The 13,723-nt window shown below is 39.6% G+C and overlaps 1 protein-coding gene across 2 annotated transcripts; it reads right to left on the bottom strand.

Moving 5' to 3' along the window:
- Positions 1-3,941: 3,941 nt before the first annotated feature.
- SLC35A5 (solute carrier family 35 member A5) lies at positions 3,942-13,652 on the bottom strand. Of its 2 annotated transcripts, none has more exons than XM_040570263.1 (6): positions 13,255-13,652; positions 12,386-12,484; positions 10,596-10,729; positions 8,292-8,359; positions 6,168-6,963; positions 3,942-5,000 (listed from the first exon to the last, which is right to left on the bottom strand). In XM_040570263.1, exons 1-6 carry the CDS (start codon positions 13,382-13,384, stop codon positions 4,932-4,934), a joined length of 1,296 nt encoding a protein of 431 aa, XP_040426197.1. In that variant the 5' UTR covers positions 13,385-13,652; the 3' UTR covers positions 3,942-4,931. The 2 variants fall into 2 exon arrangements, with proteins under 2 accessions (XP_040426197.1, XP_040426208.1); XM_040570274.1 differs by having other exon boundaries at positions 12,386-12,532; positions 13,255-13,390.
- Between the last annotated feature and the right edge of the window lie 71 nt (positions 13,653-13,723).

The raw sequence follows: 13,723 nt of genomic DNA, 5'->3' as shown, positions 1-13,723 counted from the left end.
GATGAAGCAATATCTTGAAGTGATGGCATCATGTAAACCTTCGCAGTGGCACAGTGGTCACTTCTGATGTTTAGGACACACCTGACCATGCACATTTCTTTTTTATAATCTGTGATATGGGTGCATATGCCATGCATGGATGCATGCACCTCTCATGCACATGGGCAACAGGTCACTCATTAGGTTCTGTCATCACAGCAGCAACACTGGAACATGTACATGCTGCAACTCCAAACTGGCAAGAGCATGCTCCACAGTGTGAGATTTATCATTTTCCTGTTCCCTTCTTTTTCCCCCCCTCCCTCCTTTGCTTTTTTCATCTGTGGGGTAGTTTGATTTTTGGGGGGATTTTTGGGGGGAGGGAGGCAGCAAAATGACACAAAAGTGGGTAAAGCAACAGGTTCACCCAAAAGCAGACGCTTTCCTCAGAAACTTAAGTCATAAAAAGTCAGACTCCGCTTGCCTTTCTTAATGTCAGAGAGGCAGACAGATGTCAAAGAGTAACAGGGCCTTGTCAGTTCTTCCTTGGCAGTACAAAGTCACCCTCCATGCCACCTGGTCTAGGCAGCACAAGATACAGTTCATCTTACCACTCTTGGGTTTGTGACTGGAGCTAACTGGGGGGAAGGTAGGCTTTTGACAGACCCATTTTGAGAGGACTGCTGCCTGCAGAGTGCTTCCAAGTATTCCTTTATCTACAGCACTTCCACAGCTGAAAGCAGTGGACAGAGAAATTAAAAAAAAAATTAAATTAGGAGGAGTGATAAAAAAAGAATCACAGAACTGAAAGGTTTCCAGAAGAAAGATAAAGTCCCATAGGTTAGTTTCAGGAAACAAGTACTTACTGTATCAGTGTATTAAGGTCAGCTGCCTAATTGTCTTTGCCTAAAGCAAAAGCAGAGGAAAGAGCACCTAACAGTCATCTCCTTTAAACAAAAGAATGAACTCCTCTGGATTTTCTTTCAGGTGTTCATTTCAACTTTCCTGTAATCTTGTTTTTCCACACAAAGTACTTAAAAGAAAGCCCTTTTAACTCACATTACAAAACATCAAACCTAAATGTCCTGTACTGAGCAGGAGGAGGAGACAGTTAACTAACAAAACAGAGAGCAACGCTTAATCCAAATGGCCTTTTTTTTTTTTTTTTTTTTGAATATTTATAAAATTTGCGGAATACTCATTATGATTCTGGTGCTGATTTCTGCCTTCATTATAAACTGTCTCAAAATTACTAGGAACTTTTAGCAATGGTTTAAAATCCTGATTTTGCAACCTACCTCTCACTATGGAAAACTAAAAGCAAGGCTTGAAGGAACACCAAGCCAAAAAAAAATGCTTTCAACAACAATGTATAGTTCTGTTGAAGACTACAAGCATCGGGGAGCTACACTACTCCAAACACAAATCAGATCCAAAGTACTGGATCTGCCCCTGCAGCATCATTCTGAGCACAGGTTTATTGAGATTAACTACTTCTGTAGTTCTGAGTGGACAGGTTCCACACAATGAGGAAAATTTCAAAACTTTTTTCTCATACATAATTCTGGGATTTGATTCAGTTGAAAGACAGCTGTTTTCATGCTCAGGCCTTCTTTCAAGCATGATGGCTCAGTTTCTACATTCACAAAGTAGATGAAATTAAACAAAATAAAAATCACTTTAACTGGCTTGTTATAAACAAGAGAAACATGAAGAGACCTCTCTTCCCAAGAGGTTTTACGAACTAATTCCTCAAATCTGCAGGAGGAACAGAACATTTTCAGCAGCTATTAAATTCAAACATTTGTGAATCTGGGTTTTAACTCACAATGTAGAAAGAACTCTCTGCCCAATGCTTTCAATAAAGATTACGTGCCAAAGTAATGCTGGTCTCCAAAAAATTTCCTCATAAAATTCCCTATTACTATTTGAAGAGAAAAATATTAAGCTTTCTGACAGAGTAGGTGAGCAACCATACAGTGGAAAATACTTAACCACTGTTACTGCAGTAGGATTCACATGATCTATTCGCAAGGTATAGCTCTACAGAACAGCCTCCCTTGCTGACCAGAGCTGTTTTCCAGCTGACTGTGGTTTGTAGTCACTTCCTCTAACAAATCTCATATACACGCTAAATTTGACTATTGCCATGGACTGCATGGCTGCATAGAACTGCATGGTTATATTTTTGGGTTACTTACACACCTTTTATTGCTAAGTTTATGCTAAGTCCTTACCCATTTTTAGACAGCTGTTAATGTTCCTGTTGCTGTACAGGGGATATACAGTTCTCCTCCATTATTAAAAGAAACCTGCCTGGCCAATCCAACTGAATGTCTCCAAGACCTCCAACCTGTTCACCTGAAGACAACAGAAAGATTTCTACATGTTAGATAGGATCTAACTCTGCAAGGAAAGTAAATGCTTCCATATAGCTCCATAGTTATATACCTGGTATCCTTGTGCAATCTGAGACTTTAGCAAAACAAGTCGATCATGACATCATGCTTGTGATGGAAGTTATTAAAATGAAATTTATAGAGGGGAAAACTGACTAAGCAGGGCAAGAGCTGAAAGCAAGTCTAAATATACTTTATAACATTTGCAGATCAATAATTTCCAGCTCTTATTTCTCTTAAGGCATACATTTCATGGCAGGAAAGTCAAAAATTTTAAAGACACTCATCTTTGGTTTGATGCTCTATCATTAGAGGTATGATGCTAATTTTTATGTTCTGACTTAAGGCAAGGCAAAGCTGCCTGCAAAAGTTGATGTAAAAAGCTACCACTGCTAATGCAAAGCAATCTAAAAACTAACAGTACTTTCACTTTTCATGGAAATGTCTGCTAAAGTTGGTAGCTGTGACTGAAAAAGACAATGAATTCAGGCAAGTATATACTGCAAACCTGTATGTAATGGAGGAAAAAAAAAAAGAAACCGTCTTATTGCAACTAAGTCTTGAACAGTTTGAGCTTTTTTTTTTTGCATTGAAGTTTCATTTCCCAAAATAGAATATTACACACCAACGAAACTCATGTTTCTGGAATTTACATTCAAATATGCTTTCTTATTCATTCTGTACAAATCCAAACAACCAGGATTCCTTTTGATAAAATGAGCTACTATACTAGCACAAGATCAGCTGTAAAACATTTTTCAGCTCAACATATTTACAAGGTTAGCTCATATAAACAAACCACAACAGTAATTTCACTTTGTGTAATTCTTAATACATGCTAGAAAAAGATCATACTCCTGGAAAAAAGATGTAAGAAATCAGAATAAGAATTTCACATGCATTGTTTATAACTTGACAGTCATCGGCCACAACTGGAAACAGGCTGCCCTGCTTGATGGATCAGTGACAGGAGGTATGTTAATTAATATAGCAATGAGCCATCAAGACAGTATGCGTAAGCAAGCACACAGAGCCTGGAAAAAGGATGGCAGAGGGGAACAAAGGCAGAACTGTCTTCAGTCCACAGAGAAATGCATCAGTAATTGATTAAGATACACTGTGGTATGAGGCTCTGACACTGAACTCATTGCATACCTTCATAAGAATTCCTTTGACAGCGATCTTTCCGTTATCAAAGTCTTGTTTTTGACTGTTCCCTTCATCCTCCAATTTTTAAAATTCCTTGAATTATTTCGAACCCATTTTTCATCTCACTGAAAATACAATCCAGCAGACGCTTCGACAGTGATTCTGAGATCACCGTGCCTGACATTCTGCAAAATGATTTTGCCCTCTACAAAAACGAATGCAAACTCTTATCAATCTGAGTTGTCAGAGCAACAACAAATGGTATTAACACCTGTACCCTCCTGCTCAGTGTTCCAGATATTGCAGGGCATCGTTGCAGCTACATAACATCCGTTTTCAGATAGTGGCCCCAGTGCAAAGTCAGTCTCTCCACATACCCTTTCTAAATGCAATAAAGACCCTATGATACATTCATACCAAATAACACGCTTTTGTTTTATTCAGGATCTTTCAAAGTTAAGCCACATAAGTTGCAAGTAAAATCCACTATTTTCTACAAAGGCATTCCAAATTTCAGTTCCCCCAGACATTGGGAGACAGGCACACAACAGTCTCATACTGGAAATGTGAGAGAGCTGGTGGCTGAAGTCAGTGAAATATACTTCAGCCACATCAAAGAATCAGAAGGGACTCCACAGGAGTCAGTACAGAGTTACACTGGTGTAAAATGGGAATGAAAACAGAATTAAGACCATTCAAACTGAAGAAGATTCTCCTGGATTAAGAATATGTTGATCCTCCAGACAAATTATCTGATTATTATACATTCTCAAGTCAAGGTTTGATGAGATTGGTTCAGGGGGACTCTTTCACTCAGCTAGGGGTATTTCAATGTGAATCACCAAAATACAATAAAACCTCATAAATAAGAGGCGTATTGACTGTTATTAGTAATATCTTAAGCCCTGAAAAGAAAACTTAATGAAGCATTTTTACATTGGAAGATGCCAATCAACCCTTATATCACTTCTGCAGCGTGGACAAGTTTTATCATCTCTGCTTTGCTAACCAAGGAATTCATACAGGAACTGGCAGTGACTCAGGACAGTCAACCAAAGTGATAAAAGACATGGTTAGAGTCCAGGACTGCCCTCCAATGCAGCATGTCACCCAGACAACTGAGTCCAGGGTCCAAGCCTCTTCTTGTTCACTTCAGGTATAAACTTTGTTTATTGCAGCAGATTTTGAACTCCTAATTTGCACAGATGGGAAGAGCGAAAACAGCTCTCAAAAACAAATGGCTCAAATTAAGAGCTTGAATGTTTTCCTCATCCATCTCTGACATCCAGACCCAAAGTAGTCTCAATTGTTCTGCAAATGGGAAAAAAGGACCCTTCGCTATGTTAAGGAAACATTAACATTCTCTCACTATGAGTAATAGCATTCCTCTTAGCCAGCTCCATGCTAGAGTGAATCTTCATCTGTATCGATGTCACTGCTTGGTTTGTTCAGTCTCTCAAACTCTTCTCCGTCCTACAGGAATGAGAAGAGAACAATGTGAGCAAAAGTTATCTTGTTATTAATACATAGAAAGAGGAAGAGAAAGAGAGAAAGAAAAGAAGTTTATTTAAGGTATCTCTGTCATATTAACACCCAGTAATTTACATGTTTTACCAGTATGTTAAAATCTTCCTCTAACATATACATGTTCATAAGGAACGTCCCGTTCATCTTTAATACTTTTTAGTGACTTGGTCTCTAAAACAGCTTGTAGCCTATCCATTCATCAGGAAACTTGCTCACGTAGCACTCTTTGTTTTTACCACAGATGCTCAATTGTAAATGCTAAAATAGATAATGCCAGCTACACCAAAAAATACGACTGTATTATTTACTGCTTGTAAAACAACAATCTAACAGGTCACCATGTAGAAGTTCTAGAAAACATCTCTTCCAAGTTTAATTTTTTCTAGAATTAAATGGAGACAGCACTCTCTGCTGGTTGCGTCATGCGTAACAGCAGATCTGTACATGCAGAACACACAGACATTAGCTCCTTCCCACTCTTGACTAATTTCTCAGCTCAATTAAATGAGCTGAGACTACAGCTGAGCATAAGGGCAAGCCCTCTGTGTCATGTTCTAGCTGTCTAGATTACTATTCAAATTAGGGCAAAAGGAAAAAAAAAAAGAAAAGTACCTGCAGAAAATGTTGCGTATGAAAAAAATTGTGTTAAGAATGTCTTCAGATATCTTTTGACTGTTACAGTATGAAGAATCTTAACTAATATATTAATTTCTTTATGGGCTCAGCTACACAAAGATTTATCAGTTCTACTTAAGTACAGTTAGTTCCCAGGCGTCAGTTCCAACTTCTGTATGCCCAGGGCCAGTGGACAAATATATCTGGTCAAAGAAGTCACAAGAGAGAATTTGTATAAAAGTTGCTAAAGTTGTTCACAGCACTGTCTGTAGTCACGGCAGAAAAGCAACAGTTACCTGAGCTTCACGAATTTAAAAAGTAGAATACGCAAAATAATTTCCCATCAATTTTAAAGAATTTTAACAAATAGCGAGCTTTGGTGTTTGAGTTGAGGGATGAGTCTGGTTACATGCAAAACAAATCTTCCAAATATGCCATGGTGGAAATGGAGGTGAAACAAAGGAGAAACGAGAGAAGAGGAGTACTGAAAAGCCTTACCCCACTTGACCTCTCCCACGTGTCTCCTTTAAAGAGCTTGCCCCTTTCCCGCAGAGTGGCAAATTCCAGGCCTCTTGGTTTACTGGCATTGTAGATGAATATGGAGAGAAGCACCACAGGAGCTTCCAAAAAGAATTCTAAAGAAGGCCTGAAGTCAAAGATGATGAAAGACACTGTGGTGATGATGACAGTGGTGATCTGAGCAGTCATAACATGGAACATATTGTCTCGGAACTTCAAGATGAAGGCTACAGACAGCCCCAGGAAAGCTGTGACAAATATAAGAGCCACTGAGAAGATGTTGTGCCCATAAAAGAAGCCGCAGTTCCCTATCTGCCTCCGGTCCTTGGCCTGCAGACCCAGCATCAGCCCATTGAACAGCACCCCAAAGGCATACAGTTTGCTGTTCTGTGTGAAGATGCTCTCAGCAAGCTGGTCCCCGTCTTTCAAGATCTTTTCATTGTAGATGTTAGCCAGGGCAGATATGAAGCACTGCACTAGAATAAGCAGATGTCCCAGACTGAGGCGGAGAGGTTTCAGTGCTCCTGCCATGGTACTGGTGACATTCCACTGGAAGCTGGGAAGGAAGCTTGGTGCTCCACAGTTGCCCTTTTCAACACACGTTTCCTCAGGTCCGGCATAAAGAAGGCAGTGGTTAGATGGATTGAAAAACATATTGTGATGGAATCCGTGTACAGCCAAGCTTTGCTGATGGCCTCCAGTTCCCAGAGTCAGGGCAACGATGGACAGGAATAAGATGACCAGAGATGCCCACTGTACCCAAGAGAGTTTTCGCCTAGGAGCAGACAAAAAAGCCACTAACTTTAGAAACACAGCAGCACAAATTAAACGATACGAGAACAAGCTCTAAAAAACACACAAAAGACATCATGCCACAGGTAAGGAGATGTAGACAAAGTACAATGAAACATCTTGGTTTTTCATAATTGACAGGAAAATGCCAAAACGTAGGGTTCTTTTCTGTGGCAAGTAGGCCCCAGCCTGGTGATCACAGAAACACAAAAGGGAGAACACACAAAGCACAGAGATAATTTAAGGAAAGTCTTTCAAGATGTTAGTTCTAGACGCCAAACACCTGACAACTAAAAGCAACTATTGTCTCCGTGAACACACAACACAGGTTTGATGAATTCGAAGAAAATCAGACGTTCAAACAATTCTCTTCCTCTGGCAAACTTTCACAACATTTGACTTTTCCCCCATGATTTTGTGCACCTTTCTAATATTTTATGATGATACGAATGCAATTTAGAAGACCTAACAGTCTTAGCTATTTTATACTTTTTCACTCAAGCAAAGCCTGTTTTATTGCGCAAAAAAATCAGAATTTTGGAAGATTAAGCAAACTGTGACATCTCGAGATGTAAAACTAAAGAACTGAGAAAAAGCCTTTTGGTCAGACTATCAGATGCTCTTCTGGAATATTAACACCTGTAGAGAAGGCATCTTTGTTCAAAGTTCAACACAAGTAACCTTTTAGGTGGAGTATGAAAGCTAATACCCATTTCCCTGCTAGTCTTTTCTGAATCTAAACCACACCATAAAGAGCACAAGTCAGTTGAAGAACATACAGGACAGAGAAACTGGCTTTTGTCACATGAATAACAAAGAACAGACGTACGTATTTACTTTTAAAAACACACAGTTGACCAGAAACACATCAGGGCTGACATAAGATTACTGAATACACCTGTCTTTCACCCTTACATATCTCATTCCTTCTCGTTGGCTTACATTTACATTCAATTTGGAACAACAACAAACTGGAAAGAAGTATTGCTCATCATGAAATGTGAGATTTAATGCACAAATGAAGGAATCCAAACCCAGACCTTATTTCTGGCCATTCAACAAGTATATAATCATGATTTCACTCATTTTCTGTTACAGGTGACCAAATATAGACATGTAGAGGCTCCTAATAAGCTATTATTTCCAACACCTTGGTATGCAGAACAGAAAGCCATTTCTCCAAGTTGGTACAGGCACAAGAAAACAGTATTATGGCTCCTATCGGACACAGAAAGAACGTAACATAACCTCTTCATCAAGGCTAGAAAGATAAAATTTTAAATTTCATTTACCTTCTTAAGTACTACTTACTTCAGCACTATCCTGAAGAGAAGAGCTGTTGTTATAATGACAAAATTTGAGAAAAGTACAGCCATTGCCTAGAAAAAGAAGGGGAGCAACATTATACTCCAGATACAATGTTGACATTGAAAGCCCACCAACTTTGAGTTGTCCCCTTTCTGCAAGGTGTTTGGAAAGCATCACCCTGGTACTGAGTAGCATTAAAAATGCTACTTAAAGCACCCTTAAAATGACATTTAAGTCCCACTTCAAAGTATCAAGCAAAGCATGGAGACTAAGTTCAACTGCAGTGGGGAGAGCTCTGCTGAAACAAAGATGTTAGGAAAACAATCAAGCTGGAAACGTACTTGGCCAAAAAGAAAACAGTTTGTTTTTCTGTCAGATCAGTTCCCCAGCCAGACTGACCACTAAGCTGCAAAATCAGCTGTGTCAGCACAAGTGAGAAAGATGCTCCAAAAGGAAACTAAGAATAGGGGAAGGTGAGGCTGCTTCTGATGGCAGCTTGCAGCATCCATGAAATCTCAGACTTGGGCAGAAAATAAACTTTTTGCATGTCAAATGCATCTGCTTTATCAATTATAAAACATAAAGAGATGCTCACCTTGAATTTTCATGACTGCTTCATGACAGGATTACCCTGCATAAACATTATACATATAAAAAATAGGCATCTGAACTCTTTCCTCCATTTCAACCTTAGAGGGAGATTGCTTTTTAGACTATTTTGCACAAAATCATATATGGATTCAGAAATGCAAAGTGACTTTATCTTGTACTTTCTTATCTACATTTCCAATTCTGCAATAGCAGAGCCTCTCTCATTTATCAGAGGAAAAGCATATGCCCTTTTCCCATTACCTTTGGGGTTTTTTTTGGAATAGATTGGCACTATCTGCTGAATAATAAATCTCATGAAGCAGCATGACAAGGTCTCAAGTAAGCTGAAGACTGACACAAAAAACACCTGCCTAAGAAATCATAGCGTAATTTTCTGCTTTGTGAAATTACAACTCAGTTAAAAAATCATGTTAGGTAAACATCGTGGAAGAAGAAAAACACTGAATAAACAGAAGAATCTGGAGCTGACAGAAATCACTCTGGAAAAAAGAGGCTTGATGCAAAACTGATGTATAAATGATGTGCAAAACGTTCCACATATATTTTTTTGTCTCACAGTCACCAAAAAAAGAAACCAAAAATTCTAGAAGAGTGCACGTGTTCTGAGGGGAGAGAAACCAGTTTTGCATGTGTGTCCGTGTGCAATATACTAGCTGTGCATTTAACAAAAGATCACGTTAACCCGAGCCAAAACAAATTGCTTAAGAAAGAAACGGTGTTGTGTAACCTTTTAAGTATCAGGTTTTGCTATTACAAACATTATAACTGAATTTCCTTCCCAATGAAAAAACCACCAATTTATATTAAAACATCCAGAATGTTCATTTTAATTATGTTTTTCCAGGCAAGTCCTATTCCAGACTCTGTTCTGTCCCTGTCAAAAATGTACACCTAAAAGGACATCATTTTAGAGAAGGCCTGAATGAAAATGAAGTAACATTTATAAAAATTTTTAATGTCAAACAAGTGTAGCCATGCTATTTATAGCAAGCACTAATCATTTGTTTCCACCTAACCAGGCTGTGAACCAAAAAGTACTCTAGCATGAAAAAAGAAAGCTCAAAAACTGCAACCCGAGCATCTATAAATTTATCCAGAAGGCTGAATGTAGCTAGAAGAAACTAGCAGTTAAACTTTGTGCTTAAACATAACTACATTTAATGCACAGCAACATAAAAACAAATGTAACTATTGAGATTCAAACAGTTTTCTTCCTTCTCTACTCACTTCCTATTATGCACCTGCTTTAGCGGGTTACATTTATTTGCTTTTCTTTGGAAATGGTGAGGAAAGATTACAAGTCAACATGTGAAGCCACATACATAAAGCAACAGAAGACACACAGAAAATTGCAACTCATATACTAGCAAGATGAGCAAATACATTTAAAGAGAAATACAGAGTTGAAGAAAAAGAAGTGAAAGCACAAAAAAAAAAGCAACTTTCCAACTCTTAGGCAATTCAGCCTATTCTTGAATTATTTAGGATGGAGAAAATACAGAGACCTTCCTCTACTGACAGCTGTAAAACACGGACCATTGGCAGGAAAAAAAAAAGGTCTAACTGAAGATCTAGAGATCATTCATTTACCTGCACATCTTTCCTTGTCAATGTTACAACTGTGAATAGCTTAAGGTCAACGTTACCCATTAGTAAGACATGAGAAGATACTTTATTCAGTACATGCATACTTACTGGCTGGAGGTAGGTCAGCACATAGAAGACAATCAAGTTGTCCAAGAAGTAAAGAAAGGCAGGAATTGACCATTTCATGGAATTACAAAAATTCTTCCAGGAAAGACATCCAGAGGGATGATCCAAACAACCCTCTGGAAGGAAAACAAATTAATAGGAAAGACATTTTTCTTATTTTCTTTTAGAACAAGTCTATTCCAAACCCTTTTGAATAGGTACCACTGTTGTGTTCTTAAGAACGCTGTTGGACTGCAAAAAACCTCAGGTACTACAGGTCTCTGGCAACACAGAAGACACACCCAAGGCAGAACACATAGCTAGAGAGCAATCCATTGCCTGTGAGCATTCATCTTCTTGCTTCACCAGAGAAACCACCCAAGAATACTTTACCCCCCGTAAGAGTATTTGCCCACTGGAAGCAAAAAAGCAAATATCAATCATCTGTTGAAGGCCAGAAAGCACTCCAGAAAATCCCCACACAATAGTCACATCATTACTGGGTGATTACTAATCACATCTAGACCTGAAACAATGACTCAAACAGGGGATCTGTTCATATAGCACCCAGAGGGTGGCCAGTAACATCAGAAATACAAAATAAATCAGAACTCAGTATATGTAGCATACAACACACAATCTGAGTCAAAAGAGAGCAAATGGGAAGAAAGCACAAAGAAAAGACAAGGCACAAAGAATGACATTTACTTAGGCATTCAGGACACGCGCTTTAGGATTGTGCCAAACCTTAGACTGGTCTAGAGTTGACAACAGAAGCACTTTGTTAGTACAGATTTAAGATTATAGAATGTTATCTAATCCTCTTCTGAATTAGTTACACACTGAGAACAGTGAAACTCAGGAATCTGGTAGAGAACAAAAGAAAGCAAACTTGAAAATACACAGGCAGCAAAGGATGGCAAACATTAACTGTATTCACTGTCTTAGGTATTTCTGCGTTAAATGGTGGGGTACAATTTTTATTGGCTTGCCAGGGCCATGACAGTTAAACGAATAAGTGGACAAAACCAGCACTTCAATTTAACATGTAATAACGTGCTGACTGCACCTGACAACCTCCTCCAATTTAAACGTCTGTTCTCTAAAGTTTTGCAATGCTATGAAGTTAGCTTCTCATCCTTTTTAAAGCAGGACAGAAGCTATAGAAAGGTGCCAGAAAAGAAATGAGAAAAATAGCCTGCAATACAAAACTGGAAGGTAATGAAGCCTGACACTGCTTTTCCTGTACAGACAGCGGCCCCAAGATTTGTCTTCGTAACAAAGCTACTTCGAATTCTTACATACAAATGCTGATTCTGACTGAAATACCACCACACACAAAATCCCCTCCAGTGGAAGGTGGTGGCACTTTTAAATAGAAGTGCTCAGAAGACTGAAAGATAAAGGCCGATCCTTTAGTTAAAGCAATGTATAAGATTCTGTTCAGTCACATCTTCACAGTGAGGTGAAGTACCTATTATCCTACCCTGATGCTGTGCTAAAATTCTAAAAAATATTAGATTGTGCCTTCATTACCCTATCTAATTCAGCTTACCTGTCCTCATTTCAGCCATCATACGAACAACTTAAGAACATGTGACTTTACAGCACAAAGTATAGTTGTAAAAAGTATTGTTATAATTCTGTATGGAAGACACAATCCCAGAGAACATTACTAGCAGGACTTATGCTATACTATTAAACGTGAATCTTTTAGTTAAAGAAAAAAAATTGAAGTACAGCAAATCTTAGAAAGTCAGTACATCTTAGTTATTTTAAACATACGTACTTACCTTTTTTCTTAACCCATAGTGCCAGTATCAGACAGAGGAACAATTTCACTACTTCAGAACATATGTTCACTGTTGTAGGAAGGTAATCATATTTGTTATCTGTGGGATTCAGCAAATTGTAGAGAGTACATGGTCAGATTCTATCTCCTGCATCCACAATTAGAGAAGAAACTCTTTTAACCCCTTCAGTCAGAATTTTAGCTACTCCCCATAAACACAAAAGGCTCTTTCAGCACTTCAATTATAAATACTCAGTTTTTGATGATATACCACTGCCTGAACGTTCCCCTTCCTAGGTGAAATCTTTCTTCATTTGGTCTCAGTTTACTATGAAACTTTAAGGAAGAACTCAAGAACAACACTGTCTTAAAAAACTAAAGGGAATGTTTTCCCCTAGACAGCAAAATGCTATTTTTTCCCTCCAAGGAAAAGGCTTCCAGGATGACACAACCGTATTTTAGGATTATACGTGCTCTTTGCTAATATACGCTGAAGGGGGAAGCATTACAGCAAGACAGTTATAATCTGCACACTATTTCCTAAACCTGTTGAGAAACATTGGTCAAGACATTCACCACCAACCGTGCTTGCACAACAATTTAGTCTTTGCTGAAAAATAGCTACTGAGTAAATTCACTGCCTCACCTTCTAAGGAACGATCTCCACACGGATCAGACATCTTGCAACCGCAAGGTGCTACTTTACATTAGATCCAGTGACATTTATGTTAGACCCAATGAAATTTATGCCGCTTTATATAACGAGATGTTGGTGCTAAGAACTCTGAGGGCTAGGTTTTTGGGGATGCTTTGCCCGAAATGCCCACTCGCTCCTATTTGAGGCGCGTTACGTCCACCGCCCAACAGTACCTTCGTTGGCAGAATACTTCATCAGGAGGATCCGGCTGGAGCCCAGCGCAATGAACACTCCCCCGAGCAGGAAGGTGTAGGCGGTGGTCTTGGAGCACGGGGCGAGGCGGCGGCAGCACCTCAGCTCCATCCCGCTGCCTGCCCTCGGCTCCCTCCGGACGACAAAAGGAAGAGACCCTATAACAACCGGCACTGCAGGAAGCCATACAACCAGGTGAGGCTGCTCGGTGCCATCTTACACAAGGGGCTCACGCCACGAGCCATGCTTTCACCCCACTCTTGTATCTAGGAGAAGGACGCGCTACGAGGCCGGGCGCAGAGCGACCGCGACCACCATCACCCCCACCCCTCCCGCCGCTCCCTCAGCGCCCATCGCCGGGCCCCTCCCCCCCGCCGCTGCCACCTCACCCGCCCCTCCCATCGGGGCTCTTGCCCTTACCCCGTCACGTCACCCCTCCCGGCCTCTTCC

Source organism: Cygnus olor, chromosome 1 (genome assembly GCF_009769625.2).
Source record: "Cygnus olor isolate bCygOlo1 chromosome 1, bCygOlo1.pri.v2, whole genome shotgun sequence".
NCBI classification, from domain to species: domain Eukaryota; kingdom Metazoa; phylum Chordata; class Aves; order Anseriformes; family Anatidae; genus Cygnus; species Cygnus olor.
The sequence above is the reverse complement of the archived record's forward strand: the minus strand, read 5'-3'. Positions and strand labels throughout refer to the sequence as shown.